The following is a 17,565-nucleotide window of genomic DNA, read 5'->3' as shown; positions in this document are numbered from 1 at the left end:
CTTTATCCTCCTTCCAATGTTGAACATTTCTCCACATTCAAAGAGACCTGGAATAGCGTATCCATACATCCGTCCCCGTGGGTGCCGTCGTGGGTTGACCATATGCAAGACAACCCCCCCCGGAAGAGCCCCCGCATCCTCTAAACGACCAAGAACCCCCTCAGTTATCGTGTGGTCGCCAAGAAAACTTGTAGGATAAGGTCGGGATCTGCAGTCATTTTCCGATGACGACCAGGACAATTGACTGTAGGTCTTGGGAGCCTGAGAAAATCTGATCAACTGTGGCAATTGGTTATATTGGGAAAGGAATTAAATCGTCGGATGGGAGCATGTGGTGCTCTGTCGCCATATCACTCGGTCTTGGATAATAGTGGGTGAGACATTGGCTCTGTGCTCATCTTCAATTATTCTCTCTTTTCTTCTTGGCTTTTCTTAACCATACTCGCCACGTTCTGCTTGTCACGGTTTCTTTGTCGTGGTGTTAATTTTTTCTTCTTCTTTTCTCTTTTGCCTGTTTTGATCTCTCGACTTCCCTGTAAAAAACCGCAGACGCCAAGCTCTCGGTGGGAGGGGAATATGGACCTAGGATTGGAGATGATGCTTGGCAAACGCAACCTGCCATTTTAATTCTCTCTTTTCGTACAACTACTCCAATGATTTGATCTTTTTTTTTCTTTTTCTTACTGTTGCAAAATTGCCAAACTTGCCTGACGAAAAAAATAGCCCTACAACTTACAACTAAAGACAAGAATCCAGTCATGTTCAAGTATTGTACTGGCCATGTACAGAACAACCCCCCTATCTCTACATTCAATACGGTCTGCTGACAAGATTGGCGGTGACACAAAGAAATCCAACCCATAATTTCCGTCCCGGACCGAGCTGCGTGTTTGGAAGGTGGTATCGGATTTGCCCGCCCGCTCTTTTTTGAGTCGTATGTAATCCATTATCAAGGGGGGGATCCGGCCCGTAGTTCGGGACGTCTCGCATGAGGAGTATTCGTTTAAATATCCCCGACGCTCGTCCGATCCCCGGTTTGTCACTGCTTTTATTTGCCGAGGCGCTCTATACGGGTGGCATATTGCCATGCCGATGAGATCGAACAAGTACTTTGAGATGAAATTTGCTCAAGAGCCATCCGGAGAAATAATAACTGTACTGGCTGTCTAGTTAGCTAGTGTTGAAAATGGGATAAGGCATTCTCTTACCAAACAGCCACTTTCAACAATCAGCAGTCACTTTTAAGTACGGCCCAATGTTAATACAGACGGATACCAAGACTTATCCTGCCCTAGTACCTGCCTACCTGCCTACCTCCTCACCTACCAATATATATTTACGCTGTTTGTCCAAATCTACCTATTTTCACGGCTAATAATCATTCGATATGGAGCACAGTGGTTGCCATAAATGCGACTGCTGATTATTGAAAATTGCTGTTTGATAGGAACGCCCATGGGATAATATGTATCCGTATGGTAGGAACTGTGCTATGCTCGATAATCCGAATATTATAATGTGCAAGTAGGTAGGGCGGTGAGGTAAGGGATAGGAAATCACGATATCGATGAGTAGTACGTCTAGTTCTAGACTTGATACTAGACTTGATTTTGTGAGTCTACCCCCTTTTATTGAGAGTGCATATATTTAGTACGGCGACTTTGCCGGCATATAGTGCTGGCTACCTAGTCTTGTTCTCCACCAGTATCTGTAGAATTTCCTGCAACTTTAGAGAATCACAATAAAAACAACCAAAAGAATGAGCAAAACACATTAATCCCTCCAAAAAAACTGCATCACCAGTAACTCACTGAGGCCGCATAGCACCCGCCTCATAGGTCGCCCACCTCGAATTGATATACTGACGCACATTTCTCCCCCAAAACGCAACAGGCACGACGACGAGCCCCAAGACGAGCACGACGGCGGCCAACTCGAACGACGCGCCCAGGTACCCCTGAGAATGCAGCCAGGGCTGGATGACGTAGGTGAGACCGAAGCTGAGGACGGAGCTGAGGCCGCCGACGACGGCGATGGCGGCGGCGGCCCACTGCGGAAAGACGGCCGTGGCCCAGAGGGTGTTTGCGACGCTGTTGGTGACGTAGGAGAAGGCGTTGATCCCGTACGACACGTAGATCCACGCGGCCGGCCACTCGAACCGCACCGCCAGCCCGTACAGCACCAGGCTGGCCACGCCCGCCACCACGGGCTGCAGGAAGGCAAAGAGGTAGACCTCGGCGTGGCGGACGCCGTGGTTGCGGCGCGTGAGGTGGTTCGTCACCCGAGAGGTCAGGTAGCCGGACGCGGGCCAGGCGGCCAGGGCGCCGGCGGCGGTGGCCAGGCTGACGAGCCCGATGGCCCGCGCCGAGAGGGAGTAAGGCGGCACGGCCAGGACCATGGGGTAGGTGGTGCCGACGAGCATCATGCCGGCAAAGTTGGCGGCGGTGAAGAGGCAGACCCAGAAGATGAGGGGGTTGACCAGGCAGATGGCGAGCTGCGGGAAGAAGGCGACGGCGGATCGCCAGTCGGCGCCCTTGGCCCTGCGGATGCGCATCTGCCGCAGCCACAGCTTCATCCTGCTCCGGCCGTCGCGCCTGGTCGTCTTGGGGGTGGCGGCCATGGCGGCGTGCCTCTGGAATCCGTGCTCGGTCCCGACGATGGGTGGGCCACCGCCGGCGACCTGGTCCCAACCTTCGTAGATGCGCGTCTTTTCCGCGCCCCCCTGGACGAGGATGCGTCCATTCAGGGCGACTGGTGGTCGGACGAAATAAGTCTCGGGGACGAAGAGCACCGCCAGGGGGAAGAGGATGAATGGCGGAATGGACCAGTACTTATAAGCCGAGCGCCAGTCGACACCGACGTCGACAGTGTATGGAACCAGGGTTAGGATCAGCTGAGAAATGGTGCCTCCGACACACCAGGTTGCCGCGATTGCGCCAGGCCGCTGGTGAATAAAGGTAAGATCCACAACGACTAGGAGAATCTGGGGGCAAGCTTCCGGTCAGCACCGTCTTGGGGCTTTGGATTATGAGCTTGTCCAAAGGCACTTACTACTCCCAGAGTTGCACCGTTTGCAAAGCCCTCGATCGAAACGGCAATGATGAGATTGACGAGGGAGGTTGTGACAGATGCACAGGCAGTTGAGATGGCGAGCAGAAGGATACAAAAGAGGATCACAGGCCGCCTCCCAAGTAAGATGGAGCAGAAAACCCAAAAGATTGCCCCCATACCCATAAAGAAGGTCGGAGCCGTGCCTATATGATCAATATTGAAAGGTCCAACAGGCTGGGATTTTGTTAGAAACTGTTCCTCACTGAAGCCTTGTCAGGTAGGTTGAGGACTTACCTCACTCCCAAACTCCTTTTCAAAAGCCAAATACACAATACCTGGAAACTGCTGGATGGCCATGGAAAATACACCAAAAAGTACCAATATGACCAGGGCCAAGCAGCGCTTGCGTAGACTCCAGCTCAGAGGGTCATCAGGGGAGTTGCTAGGGATGGGAAGACTGAGAAGGGTGCCATCCTCGGCGACGAGGAATACGCTCCCATTCTCTTCGCCAGATCTGGCAGCCGAGTGAAGTGCAGTCATGTTGGCGGTTGGTGGTATTGCGTCTTGAAAGATGGACAAGAGAAATTAACACTGGTGAAAAGAGCGGCTTTTGCTTGCCGACCCAATCAGTCAAAAAATAAAAGGGAAAGAGTCCATCAATCGCTACACTGAAACCGGCTCTGACCAGCTCCCTTCTCCAGTATTCTCAAGAGCGAAAGGGATGCCTTGAGAGAGAACAAACTAATAAATCGAGAGCAGCACTTTAGGATTATATAAATTGGGCCATGTGAAGTAGTGAACAAAAAAACGAAAAAAAACAGAGATCAGATATAATCTAGAACCAGCTAGCTCAACTATGTACCTGGGATGAAAGCAATACCCGGGATAACGCTCACAGCCTTTGCGAGCCAGGAACAAACGCAACACAATGTGGAATGGTATGAAGTCAAAGCATGCCAGGTTGATAACCTCCGCTTTTTTATATAGCAGAGATAATGGTTCGAGCCACGTCATTAAAGTTAGTGTTTCCCGAAAGCGCCGGTACCCCAAACCTCCATACTCTTATCGGTCGAAATGTAGTTTGTGGAATTCTGCCCACGGTTAGCGTCTAAATCCCTGGTCTCAGGGGCAAGTAAACGAATCAATAAATGCGGAGTGAGGGGAACCAGGAGAAACACAAGGGAGGCCCGCGCGGGAACGGATGTAGTTCGGGGATCTTTGACCAGGGGCAACCCACTAGTCTACCGAATACAAGTCGGTAAGTCAGATAGTAGTCAACTCTGGAAAGAGTCATGACCAAGGACAAAGGCAGTTTTGGTAGATAGTTTAAGGTTCGTTCCTGGGGTAATGACACGTTCATTACATACCATAGGAAACAAATGGCATGCTGCCTGACACAACCCCTCAAAGCTTCATCCGGATTTGGATTGTAGGCATGAGGAGACTGGACTCTTGTACTGAAGTTTTGCCACTGCACTCTTGCAACTGCACTCTTGCTATCCAAAATATTGCCGTGAAGGATGAGAAATTGACGCATCGACGCTGGAGTCTGCCGATGATGCCATGTTGACCATTCCAAATGAGATATTAGCTCAAGTCAAACCAGTCAGCCGGCACCGAATTGGGACTAGTCTAGAAGAATTGTCGTCTGAAGATGGCTCAGGATAGTCGGCTTTTATCGTATGCCACACGTTTTTGGTTTAGGTAAATTGCAAAAGTTGTGATCTGAAATCTAAGATCGTGGTTTGCCATATGGACCAGAACTAGAAAACATGGTTTCAGGCTCGCTATCATCCGGACGAACAACCCAAACACTTGGAAAAGTTAATTCCCCGAGCTTTGGTGCCAAAGTAATATGTTGACCTGTAAAAGCCGACCATCGTTTGCGAAGCCGTTTCTATAGATTCAATTGTCAGTCCACTTCAGTCGGTTGAGCCTGAGGTTCTTTTGGCCTGATGAGAACCATAGGTGTTCTGATCGGATTAATACTGGTTGTAAAAAGCTCTTTGGTATTTTTCGCTCAGTTTGCTACGTGGTGCTAGTAGATATAGTCTTCGGGCTACATGTTGCGAGTTGATTGCACAGTTCAGGAATAAAAGTGTGGCTGTCGTCAGCCTTATCATGCCAGTATCTATAATTTAACCTTCAAAGGGTGTACCCGAGCTTACCGAGCTTGCTTAGGTTGCCGTTGGTCGCTTGCACTTGCACTGGAGATCTGCAAACTGTCCGAAGGAGTGTAAATAAAGCTTTGTTAATCGAGTCAAGCTGCAGGAAGCATTGCACCGAGTCGTGATTTTTTGGGATACGTAGTAGGAGTCTTCGATGTTGAAGGTTTTTTGATCGATGCCATTGTCACATGTGTCGTAAACCAGGTTGAGTGAGGTGGTTCTGTCTCTCCGCAATTTGAGCATGTCGTCGGGAGAAGTATCTATCTGCATATCGAAACATTTCTCATACGATTGACCGATGCGCGGCTTGCATGAAAATTATGCAGAGAGGTAGTTTACTGATGAAACGAGTCTTTGCAGATGTGGAAATGGTATGTTGTGTGGTGGGTATAGTCCGGAGTTTTTTTTTTTTTTTTTTTGTTATCTCAAAAGAAAAGCTGCCAACCGGCAGGCAGTTAGTGACAAGCTGGTCTTGCGTTCCTAGCAAGCAGACACTTTCAGTAATCAGCAGGCACATTTACTGCACACAGTCCACACCCGCACTGTGTGATTATTACCCGTAAAAATGGACAAACAGCATATATTAATAGGTAGGCAGATAGGTACCTGGGTAGGCAAGTAGGTAGGCGAATAGGTACTTAGGTAGGTAGGTAGCTATAGTGCCTCCGTCTGTATTAATACTGGGTCGGACTTAAAAGTGACTGCTGACTATTGAAAGTCACGGGAGATGGCTGCCTAAAACAGCACACCGTACAGTACTTTGCTCAACTCCTTCGTTCCGTTCCACCTCCACCTACCAGTACCAGATAGATTGTACGAGCTGATTTGACCGCCAAATTGAAAAGATCTTAATATTATCTTTGTTTCTTTATCTTCTTCTTCCCATACCACGAAAGCTTATTACAATTAATTCATCTTTAATGACTGGTCGCTTATAAATCAATCAAGCAAAACATCTACGGATCGGAGGTTTCAGGCAGCAAAGTTACGTGACGTCATGTGCTCTTTACTCTCCCTTCCACTGGAGCTGGCCACTCAGATTGCCCAAGCAAGTATACCAGATGGCATTGAAAGTCTCGCCTTGACTTGCAAACAGCTTCACGCCGCCTCCGAGCCATTATTGGCAGAACATTACCGTCTCAAACGACGGTTCAGGCGATTCAGGTTCCCTCTCAGCTATGACATTCACACGCAATTCCTCGCTCCTGGGACAGGAGACTCAAATCCTAATCCAGATCCTGCCTTGAGAGCTACAGGCATCAGGATCCACAAGACAATCGATCTCATCCGTGCTATTCTTGTCAACCCAGTCGTTGGAGATTACATCCTCGAGGCTGACCTTAGAGGCGAGCCTTCTTTCAACAATCCTGACTATCGAGATCTTGACGATGATCTCAAGTTGCCTCTAGATCCCAGCCACAATTCTTCGTTTCCACGCATTCAAGACCGTGACAGAGAACTTTTCAGAACCGCCCTCCACGATTCTGAATACCTACACCATGCCAATCAGGATCCTGACCACTGGCTGGAGCAGCTCACCAATACATGCACAGGCCATGCCGAGGTTTTCCTTCTGACCCTACTACCGCGTGTCAAGCTTCTATATCCTCCTGTACATTGGGGATATCTTGGACGAGCCAATCAAAGTTCCGAACTCGAGAATGTTTGGGCAGTGCTAGATGCAATTGTGAGCCGGGCCAACCATTCATCTCTTCCGACTACTTCTGTCTCTTTGTCTCAGCTTGAATGCATAGGTCCTACCCTATTGCCTTCGTACGAGCTGTATGGCGCCCTTACCCCTTTTGAGCCGTTTCTTGGGTTAAATTCGGTTCGTACGTTCCATGGGAGCGGCTTCAAATTCATCGACGACAGGTATACAGGTAATCGCTTCCACCCACGCTATAAAAGCTACAGTCGAAACCTCGATACACTCGAGCTCCTCGCCTGCGTTACCAGGAGACCAGAGCTTTCGGCTCTTCTGGAGAGGTGTGCCGGTTCCCGTCTCAAAACATTTCGATTCTCATACGAGACCAAATGGCATGGTTGTGGCCACAACTGGGATGCAGGAGACTTTCTTGACGTTGTGCGTCATCATGTCGGTCATACTCTAGAGGAACTTTCGGTCACCAGGATCTCGGGCTTTCGAGGATGGGGAGATTTAGGCACCACAATGACCGACATGCGGAACGGATTCCCATCTCTCAAAATTCTCGAGTTGGATGTTCGCATGTTTATGGGACCAGAAAGGACAGAGGAGGTGGTTACTGCGTACAGCAACAAAGCGTATGGTCCTTGGCCTCCTCGAGAATGCGCCAACATCCCACCCGCGCGACCCCGGCTTGTTGACCTCCTTCCGTCCCAGCTCGAGACTTTTCGACTTTTTTGCTCCATGTTTGAACAAGACGACCTTGATTGCATCAAGGCACTAATCTCAGAGTTCCGAGCGGATCGGGCTGTGAGACTTCCACAACTGGAGGAGATGGGCTTTTACTATTACCAGACGGAAAACATCAAAAAACCTCAAGTCCAGCAAACTCTAACTGCCATCCAAGATGCTGGCTTTTCCATGCATCCCAATGAGAAGGAGCATAGCTGGGAGTACAAGGCCGTCAATCCCAAGTGGGTCAATGACTCTAAAGAAAGATTCTTTAGTACCTACACAACATAGAGGCTCAAGGTGCTTTTGTTGTAGATTAGTCCTTTGCAATGAGTTCATGCAGGTGGATAGATGACATTGCTGGATACAGTACTTACTTCCATATTGGCTCTCTGACAGCCAAACAAGTCAAAGTTGGAAATTGACATGATTTTAATCCATCTGCATAACCTTATATCTTAAGCCTGCCACGTGTCAACCGCTGGAGACGAGTTTGTTTCTTCTCAGGAATCAAGGAAAGCAAAATTTTCTCCATGATTGTTTGCAGCTAGGTCAAAACCTTCATGGTTCGCCCTGTTATGGTGGCCTGAGAGATAAGTTGCTTAATAGCTGTCATCTAGGTGCTGGTATGGACCCAAGGGGATCCATCTTCAAAAGCTCAGTTCCGTCAACTACACCGCGAAAGGATGTTTTTCGGATATAATTGTCTTGGCAGTCCTCCGGACCCTCATTGTCTCTGGTCCCCGTTTTCTAGCCTAGAAGTAGGCGAAAACGGTCGATTGAGCGTCGGATGAAGAGACATTTCCTAGCTCGATTGGTGCATGTTTTCTTGGAGGTTTACACCCCTTATCAGTCATATGAGCCTGGACCACCAAAAATCGGACAACGGACGTCCAGGAAAGCAAACTTTTGGAATTTCAGCCCCCTTTCCCATATCTTTTTCAGAGGAATATCTTTTAACATCTTCAGTCTTTAGGAAGTCATGACCCCTTGCGATTCCCCTAGGCAAACTCAAAAGCAGCAATTTTATTTGACCTCAGCTTAACTGGGTGGGATCCGATATCATTCTCGGTTATGTGTAAGATTAAATCGCACCGTTACAAGATACATGTATTGGGGAATGGCAGCTGCTAGGGCAAAGGCTTAGTTGCAAAATTGCGAGGATTATAGGGCAGAACATGTTGGACGAGATTAAATTTTGTCCCAAAGGAAACCAAAAGGTTGAGATTTCAACTGGTCTAATAATTGGGAGTGAACAAGATAATTTTTGGTAAAAGTTGAAAGGAATGGGCGACCAGCTGTAAAAATACGAGTATTCGGGACCAGGGAAAATAAACCTATATAAAGCGACAGACGTACTGTTAATATATGAATCACCCGAGACAAAGATTATATATGAACTTAAAAATTTCACGTATATACTAATTATCTGTTGGTTTCACAAAACTGTGAAATAAATATAATGTACTGCGGAATGTTAAGAATTAACCATACAAGGGGCTCTAATTTTCCAATATCCGTCTTGAGCGGAATCGCACTTTGCACCTTGGTAATCAATATTCAATGAAGGGTCCCTCCAGATATATCAGGCGCTTCCCCCAAACCTTTGCATAAAGTCATTTACAGCGGCTTGATTTATTTTGTTAAATGTATGTAGTGAAACACAAGCATGGGGGAGGGCGATGGAGTGGTCTTCAATATAAAATCCCTCTTTTGTTCTCCATTGCGGCCGCATACTGTCCTCTCTATCAGGAATTTTCTCGAAATTGGCTTTTATTCTGTCTGTCAAAACCGGAAACACACGATCTAGTCCAAGGTCAATGCACTTGTCGACAGCATTTGCCATATCTGTCCATAATTCGACCGGTCCGGGTCCAATTTTAACCCGTGCCCGGCCCTCGTGAAGACGAAGTTCAACAGCCTCGCCTATGTAGTAAAGGAACTTTGGAGGCTCAGCTGCTGCTGCAGCGTGTAGGGACAAGAGCCCGATGGCAAGTCCGAAGACTGAAGAGGGGAACATTTTTTTTTTTAAGCGACCGACTTTTAGCTTGGCGGATTGAATGGTCAAGTACTTAGAGTAATTAATGATGATAGGCGATGTGCATGGGACGAATTTGAAAGATGGTTATGGGACAAACCGTACTAGTTTGGGAAGTTGGAATAGGGGCTTTGATATAAATGTGCAGCCATCTTAGCATTAAACAAATAATTTTGTTTTTATTTTCTGAGATATCCCGGCTGGACTTATTATAGTAGTACTCTGTTCAAGCATGTACCTATTAATAGCGCAAATGCTTTCACTGACACTGAAATGAAGTCGCGACTCGTAACTTGCATTTCATCGCATAATAACCACTGGCTGGCCTGTTCCTAGTCCATCGCTCATGTTCGGCTTGCCCGAAAACTACATGCCAAGAAAAGGAAAACCTAGTGAATAGATAGATACAGGCGGCAATTATGCCAAAAAAAAACAACTAAAGCTATAAACAGACGGCTTGCTATCGAAAAAAAAGCATATATCCAAAGTAGGTCTATGCAGGTTAGGAGGTCCCTTGTCTTCATTCGCAGTTGCAGGGCCTTGCTTAGCCAATCTAGAACCTAATCGCAACCCCAAAGCAGTCCTGGGTATACACCCCATGCAGGCTTGACATGCGCCGTTGTGGCCCTGACACAGGGAGTCATCGTCCCCCAAAACAAAATAACTGCCCATCACAAAGAAACGCACCCATCCGCGCTATCTTCCAGGAAGATGCCACCGTAGATTAGACCCTCATCTATCCCGCTGGCCTGGTACCCAGAGTTGACCACGTCGTCGGTTCCCGTCGGCTTCTTGAGCAGGCCTAGTTGGTACTGGCCTTCGCCCGAGTTGTCATTGGGCGACGCTGTGCAGGAGGCCGCCTTGAGAGGTTCGTCGTTTTTGGAGTAGTAGATACGCAACGTGCTGTTGCGTGGAAAAATTTGTCAATATTATTTGCAAGTTTTTTTTTTGCAGAATTTTGGACACTTGCAGCCAAGAAAGGGAAAAAAAGTTTACTTTTTGTCATAGTCAATGGTGACGGCAAAGTTGTTCCACGCAGTCTCGTCAATGGGCGTTGACCAAATCTGCTGGTTGCGGCGGTCGAGAATCTTGAACGTGTCACTAGGCAGGTCAGGCTGGCCTAGAATGCTGCCCATCTCAAAGTTGAACTGGTTGGCCGAGTAGTCGGCCGTCTCGTGCCAGACATTCTATTGGGTAGGTGGCAGTAGACGCCAATATCAGCAAGACAGATTTCTTACACGGCAAAAGACAAACCTCCACAAGCGAGCTCTCTCTCTCTCAAAAAAGAAAAGATCAACAAGGCAAACCTACAAGATACTCATGGCTCAGATTCAACCCCCTCGCCGGATCAATCTTGACACTCCAATGCAGCGTCCTGACCCCGACAGCACCCCTCCCACCCGTGTTCGCATCATCCTTGAACTGCAAACCCGCCCTCCTGAACCCCCTCTGGGTCTGAAAGATGGACCGATCACTCAGCGTGACCGTGATGGGCTTGTGGCTCGACGAGTTCTCGAACCGCGGCTGTCCTACCTCGGTAGGGAACTTGATGATGTCGCTCCACTTGAGACCTTCGCCCTTGACGTAGCCGGTGTTGAAGGGCGAGCGGGTCGCGTCGTCCAGGTCCGTCGACACCAGCGTCGTCGGCACCCGCCCGTCAAAGACGATGGGGCATTGGATCGTGCCTGTTGGGTCGGCGGCGCGCACCGCGAGGGGAGTTGCCGATGCTGCTGCTGCCAGGAGCAGGACAGAGAATAAAGGAGCGAGAGGCATGGCGAGCGAGAAGCCGAGAAATAAACCTAAAATCTGGATTATGTTTAGTAGCGGTATAAGTCCCACCCCTACCTGTCGCTCGAACGCGCATCGCCCGTATTTATTCCTTTCGCGTTCTCGACGTGGCAACATCCATACACCATTCGGGAACGTCGGGATTGTTACCCATGGCTTCTTCGCCTGTGTAGTGTCCGTCGCCGGCTAAATGCCAATGCCACACCTAAAGCTTCTCGCCAGGGACGACGGCTACAGGCTGACTCCTCCCGATAATCCTTGCTCATGGCTCCTAGGCCGTCTCTCGGCGTCCATCTTCCGTGTTCCCTTGGGAGCAAGTGGGTGCTAGGTAATAATTGAAAAAGCTCATTTGAGAAAACCGATCGACAGTGATTGCCACTCAGCTCCCAAACACTTAAACATCCAGAGCTAATGCATCAACACCCAGGACATGCATCAACTCAAACCTAAAATGTCTTCAACAACTAAAACAATATGTCTTAAACTATTCATACAGGTAGCATTGGCATTTTACTCCCCCGTCATTCCACGCAAAAAATGGACAAGAAAATATCCCAGCTATCATGAAATCTGGGCGTTTAGACATCCGCATTAACCCTAATAACCGTATCCGGTAGGCTGCGGTGCGAATCCATTCGCTCCAAAAGGCGCAGGAGAGGTCGGTTGTGTACCAGGTCCAGCTGTAATCATGAGACGTCCGCCACCGAGAATAGGAGCATTGTCCTCCTTCTTTTCCTGCTCCTTTTCCTTGGCCTTGCGAGCTTCGTTGTCTGCCTTGAGTACGGCAAGCTCCTTGGTCTGTTGTGACAGCAGGTTGATCATGTATGGCATTGTGAAATCGTGAAGACCGTGGCGCCATGACATCTCAAGAACCAAGTCGGGCCTGATAAGGTCATAGCAGGCATAGAGCATGCCAACGTAGCACTCACGGTTGCCAATATCGACAAACTGTGGACTTTTGTTAGTACAGAAACGACAAGCAGAATACATGCAATGGTTGCAACTTACGTAGCGCAGCAACTCCTCCACAACCTCGGACTTGCCCGAGATAGCAGCAGTCTCAATGGCATCCTTCCACAGCTTGTCCTGCTTGGAGAGAGCAATCGACTTCTCCCAACGCTTGTTCTTGCGGTAAATGCTGGCGGCGATCTGACGGAAAAAGACAAGGTCGTGCTTCTCAAGACGTCCAGCAAGCTCGACAGGCTCATAGTTGTCGTAGTTCTCGACCGAGTCACGCAGCGTCTTGTAGTCCTCTTCCTCGATCAAAAGGTCATTGATAGCATCGTTGACGATGCGCTTGTTTTGAGTCTGCACGTTCAAGAGGAAGGGCTTGATCAAAGGTAGGTTGTCTGACTTTTGGAACATCCTGACAACCCGGTTGACGTCAATGCGAGGTGTCAAAGCCTGCAGCAGGTCAGTCAACAGGGATGGGTGCTGCTCCAAATAAAAGTTGATGGCCTTGAAGTAAATCTCCAAGTTGGCAACCTTGACGATTATGTCCCTGAATTGCGTGTGCTCCCAAGAGTTCTCTGGCCTCTCAATGACTGAAAGGGCAGCGTTGTCAAACTCATCGTAGTGGACGTAGCAAAAGACAAGCTCGGGCCAAAGGTTCGCCTCCTCACATGCACGAATCATCTTTGGCAAGTTCATCCTGCTCCAGAACAGGTTCAGATGCTCGATCAGGCGCTCAGGGTGGTACTTGGACAAAGCGATACCAAGCTCGGTGAACATTCCCATGTGTGCACGCTCCAAACCAAGACCGTTCTCGAGCAAGCTGATGAGCTCGTCAAAGAAGCCGTTGCGCTCATATTGCTTCACCAGGGTCTGCAGCTGCTCAGCGTCCACAATCAAGTTGAGACCACAAATCTGCGCGAGGCGGAACTCCTTCTTGTTGACGCACGCCTCGTGGACCTCCTTCCACACCTTGATGCTGTTGGCCTTGCGGGCACATTCGACAGCTGCTTGATAGTCACCGAGGTGAACCAGAGTGGTGGCGAGCTTGGCCCAGTTGGAAATGCTAGTGTAGAAGATCTTGGAAGCCTCAAAGAGTCCCTCGCTGTATGCCTTGTCACCAGACTCCTCGATGTTGGTGACGTTTGTTCCTCGGAGGAAGTCCTCGAGCTCAGAGAGTTGGTCCAGGCGAGCGTAGCAGAAAGCAAGAGCAGTGTCAATGGCGGACTCGCGGAGGGTCTTGCGGGCCATGCGCAGATACTTGACAAGATCCTCGTTCTTGCCAGCGTGGGTAGCAATCTCAATAACCTCGAGGTAGTTCTTGGGGTCCTCAGCCTTGATGTATGACTCGATAGAGTCCGTGACACGCAGACCATCAAGCTGAGCCTTGGCAACCTTGCTCCAGACTTCGGGGATATCAACATCCTCGGCGTAAGCCTGTGCGCGGTCGATGCTGACAACATTCTCGACAAGAACGTTGACGGCGCTGACCTTGTCGTCAATCTTCTTGAAGATCTCGAAAGCCTCCTCATACAGACCGACATCGATACAGACGGCTGTAATTTCTTGAGGGTTGAAACCATCCAGCTTGTGAATGTAGTCCATCACACGGGACTTGTCAGCCTTGGCGGCGGTGAACATGAGCAGGTTCTGGAGGTTCTGGTTGTCACTAAATGGCGAAGGCTCCAGAACAATCTTCTCCAAAAGCTCGATAAGCTCGCCTGGGAGATCGGCGGCCAAAAGGGCGGCGACAGCCTCTGAAACCTTGGCGGGGTCGGTCGACTCTGGAACGGCAGTTGAAGTAACCTGGTCAACAACGGACCGACGGTGGATGTTGTTTTCGCTCAGGACAAACATCCACAGCTCACGGTCAGCACGCTCGAGAAGGTAACGTGCCTGGGCCTTGTACATGGAGTTCTCGTTGGTGATGTTGACAAGCTCCAAGTCGTTGCCACCCTTGCGGTAAGCAATGTAGGCAAGGTTGGGGTCACGCTTCTCGCAGTACTTTCCAACCACAAGCGAATCATACTGGTCGTTCTCCTTAAGGAACTTCTCAGGGTTGTTGTTGGAGTCGATGTAGATCTTGGCGAGAGCGTTGAACACGGCCTGCTGTTGGTTACCGGCTTGAAGGGTAGCCTCCAAGAAGGGCAGAAGCATCTTGAGGCGATTCCTAGTCTCAACCTCGGCGACGAGCTCATCAATAGGGATAGACGCGGGGTCCACAGTGGAAAGCAGATTCTTGATGATGCTCTCATCGCAGTCAACGTCCAAAAGACCACCAATGACGGCAGGGGCACGTGCAGGGTTGACCCTCTGGACGTACACCTCGATGGACTTGAACTGTTGATTCTGGTACAAGAAAAGTACCAAATCGTGGACAAAGTTGAAACGGTCGCACACAATGATCAGAGGCAGTTGCTCCGTCAACCTGGCCTCCTTGAGGAAGTTCTTGACCTTCTCGGGGTTGTAGTAGTTGCTGTCCCTGCAGATACGCTCAACCTCGCTGAACTGACCCATCTTGGTGGCGGCCTCAATGTACTTGAAGTGGACGTCAGGATCCTCTGACAGGTTGACGATGCTACCAAGGTAGTAGAAGAGACCCTCGGCAGTCTTGTACTTCTCAAAAAGATCAATCAATTTGGTAGGTCCAAGGAGATCCGAGTATTTGGTGGCAACCTGAACGACCGACTGCAGGTTCTGGCGAATGTTGGTCTTCATCATTGCATCGAGACAATCCAAAGACTGCTCCACAGACAGCTTACCAAAGAAGTTGACAAGCCATTCAGGGTTAAAGTTGGGAGTGCCAGCAATGTTGACAATGACGCGCTTGACGGCAGCAGGATCCTCATAAAGCTCGAGCGCCTTCTGGTGCAAGCCCGCCTGCTCGCAGAGAGCAGCAATGCGACCCTTGTCGAAATAGGTAAACATTTCGTTGCCCAAAATGGCATCCGCGACCTGCGGGGCGTTCATGAGGTTCATCTCCAGAAGCCTGGTCTGAAGATCGGCATGCTCTGGCTTGTTGTCCTTGAGAGCGTCCAGAAGGAAGGCTGTGGCTTGCTGAACCATCCCCTGGGCCTGGAAAACATCTACAACACGGGCGATGTCGACAAGGGACCCGCCCTCATGGTTCGCAAGAGTCGTGGCCAGCTCAGCACCCTTCTCGGGGTTGATTCGCACAATGTGGTTCAGGAGCTGGATCCAGTCGGGCTGGTAGCCGGTTTGGGCGCAGTACGGCAGGATCTTGTCAAACTGACCCGTCTCGGCCAGACCAGCAACCACCTTTTGTGGGACGTTCGCCTTGAGGTAGATCTTGAGCGCCATCGAGACGTCGTGCGGCCTCACCATGTCACCAAACTGCTCCGAGCAATCCAGCTTGCCCTCGTTCAACCACTTCTCGAGCAACTGCTTGCGGTTCTGGGCCAGTACGGGCTGAGCCAGCTCGATCGTCTCGTGGTGGTTGAGGGATCCTTTGTCGAGGAGCAGGCCAAAGTACTGAAGAATGTAGGACATTTGACCAGGCTGTTGGGGCAAGTTCTTGAATTTGTTGATCGTCTCGGCAGTCCTCAGGAATCCTCGGGGCGAACCGGCGGCGACCTTAGCAGCCTCCATGTAGTTGCCACCGTTGAAGAGCTGCTGGAACTGCTGGCCGTACAACTGGTCTGCACCAGGGAGACCAGCGCGAGACGCCATCTTGATTGCAAGCTCGGTATTAGCGGGGTTTTGCAGCAGGTACGGGATCATGGTCTCGTCGTCGATCGTTACGCCGAGAACTTGACCCTTCCGGTTGATGCTGACGATGCCGGTAGAGTCTGCGTCGGGGCTGGTGGTGAAGATGGTTTCGCTCGAGATGCGGTTCATAAAGATGCACGTGCCATTCTCGAGGTCGTAAAGGTGGATGAAGCCGTACTTGGTCACCAAGTATATAACACCATACTTTTGCGAAACCTGCACCGCGACGGGAAAGTCGTTGACGGCCTCGGCGGGGAAGTAGACATCGACGTTCTTCTTGGCAAATGCCGGGTTGGCTTCTGGCTTGTCGACCTCAACAATGTGCAGCTTGGCACCCGTGGCAGTCCTGACGGCAAATGTGAAGACTTTGGTATCTTGAGGGGCACCTTCCAACCTCAGAGTGCCAAAAGCTGCGGCGTGACCCTCGATGGATTGACTGATACCTCTGTCCTTTGAGTACAGTTGCATGTTACCCACCACGCGCCCTTGCGCTTGAGCGATGCCCACGACAACCATCCATTTACCCTCGGAATTAGCGCGGTAGTTGATGATTTGGTTGCCCTAGATGAAGAGTCAGCTTTATTCTGGCAATTGCCAGACGAGATTCCACTTACGCTCAGGTTATCGTTTCGGGCAAACTGCTTCACGGGAGTGGCTTGATTGGCATCGAAAACATCCCAGTGATACACGGCCGCGTCAGTAACGAGACCGATTGTAGTATCACTGATCCACTTCCAAAAGACCACATCTTCGTTCATTGTTGTCGACTTGAGCTTTTGCTTGGCCTCGAGGTCGAAAATCTGCAGCGTTCTTGATTGTGCGCGAAGGGCGATGACCTGTCTGGTAAAGTGCATGATGGCACTGTCTGCCTTGATGGGGCGTCGAGTGACATTGTTGTTGTTCTTGAGGTCGATGATGACAACTTCTGGTGATGCTGCCTCGTTTTTCTTTTCGCGAATACAGACGTAGTGATCCGACTCTAGTGTCTATTGGTTGGGTTTTAGTATCGAATTTGTGCAATGGAATGACCTCTTGTCGTTGGACAAGTAATGATGGCGACATACGCAGGAGTTGAAGCCAATTGCCGAAGTATCGACGCCTACAGCTGATAGCTGCAGCAGCTCGGTAAACTTGATCGGAAGAGGCGCCATGATGCTTATTGTGCGGCGCTAGACCGCGTTGACCAAGAATCCGAACAATTGACCGAGGTCAAAATACGCCGGGGGCGATTTCGCGGGGATGCGCCGGGTCGGTCAGACTGAAGTCGAGGTGAATAAGGGAAAGAGGACTTTGCGAGGATGTTGGGCTCTGCCTGAATCCAGCAAGGGTATTAAGGTTTACAGCCGCAAGGCGATGTGAAAAAGAAAGAATCGGGAAAAAGAGAGTATCATCAAGGCGTCAGAATACTGTCACCTCTTGAGGGGGATGAGCTCGAAGAGGGATGGTGAGGTGGTTGCTTGATG

General features: G+C 49.8%; 4 protein-coding genes across 4 annotated transcripts; 1 reads left to right on the top strand and 3 right to left on the bottom strand.

Annotated features, from left to right (window-relative positions):
* Positions 1-1,807: 1,807 nt before the first annotated feature.
* On the bottom strand, positions 1,808-3,591 carry PgNI_09305 (uncharacterized protein; the record flags this gene model as incomplete). The annotated part of the gene is made up of 3 exons (XM_031129290.1): positions 1,808-2,983; positions 3,052-3,285; positions 3,346-3,591. 3 exons carry the CDS (start codon positions 3,589-3,591, stop codon positions 1,808-1,810), a joined length of 1,656 nt encoding a protein of 551 aa, XP_030977949.1.
* Positions 3,592-6,216: 2,625 nt separating this feature from the next.
* Positions 6,217-7,887, top strand: PgNI_09304 (uncharacterized protein; the record flags this gene model as incomplete). The annotated part of the gene is made up of 1 exon (XM_031129289.1): positions 6,217-7,887. The coding sequence occupies one exon, from the start codon at positions 6,217-6,219 to the stop codon at positions 7,885-7,887; it is 1,671 nt and encodes a 556-aa protein (XP_030977950.1).
* Positions 7,888-9,829: 1,942 nt separating this feature from the next.
* Positions 9,830-11,407, bottom strand: PgNI_09303 (uncharacterized protein; the record flags this gene model as incomplete). The annotated part of the gene is made up of 3 exons (XM_031129288.1): positions 9,830-10,537; positions 10,631-10,821; positions 10,946-11,407. 3 exons carry the CDS (start codon positions 11,405-11,407, stop codon positions 10,306-10,308), a joined length of 885 nt encoding a protein of 294 aa, XP_030977943.1. The 3' UTR covers positions 9,830-10,305.
* A 414-nt stretch (positions 11,408-11,821) lies between these two features.
* Positions 11,822-17,523, bottom strand: PgNI_09302 (uncharacterized protein). Its single transcript, XM_031129287.1, has 4 exons — positions 17,167-17,523; positions 16,717-17,088; positions 12,431-16,663; positions 11,822-12,370 (listed from the first exon to the last, which is right to left on the bottom strand). Exons 1-4 carry the CDS (start codon positions 17,251-17,253, stop codon positions 12,020-12,022), a joined length of 5,043 nt encoding a protein of 1,680 aa, XP_030977944.1. The 5' UTR covers positions 17,254-17,523; the 3' UTR covers positions 11,822-12,019.
* Positions 17,524-17,565: the final 42 nt, after the last annotated feature.

The sequence above is a fragment of the Pyricularia grisea genome (assembly GCF_004355905.1).
Source record: "Pyricularia grisea strain NI907 chromosome Unknown Pyricularia_grisea_NI907_Scaffold_7, whole genome shotgun sequence".
Classification (NCBI taxonomy): Eukaryota; Fungi; Ascomycota; class Sordariomycetes; order Magnaporthales; family Pyriculariaceae; genus Pyricularia; species Pyricularia grisea.
The sequence above is the reverse complement of the archived record's forward strand: the minus strand, read 5'-3'. Positions and strand labels throughout refer to the sequence as shown.

Excerpts from the sequence above, each read along its gene's own strand:
- PgNI_09302 (XM_031129287.1), bottom strand. The coding sequence starts at position 17,253 with ATGGCGCCTCTTCCGATCAAGTTTACCGAGCTGCTGCAGCTATCAGCT. Across the intron at positions 16,664-16,716 it reads CCCGAAACGATAACCTGAGC|GGCAACCAAATCATCAACTA; the intron begins GTAAGTGGAATC and ends CTCTTCATCTAG. Across the intron at positions 12,371-12,430 it reads TGGAGGAGTTGCTGCGCTAC|TTTGTCGATATTGGCAACCG; the intron begins GTAAGTTGCAAC and ends AAAAGTCCACAG.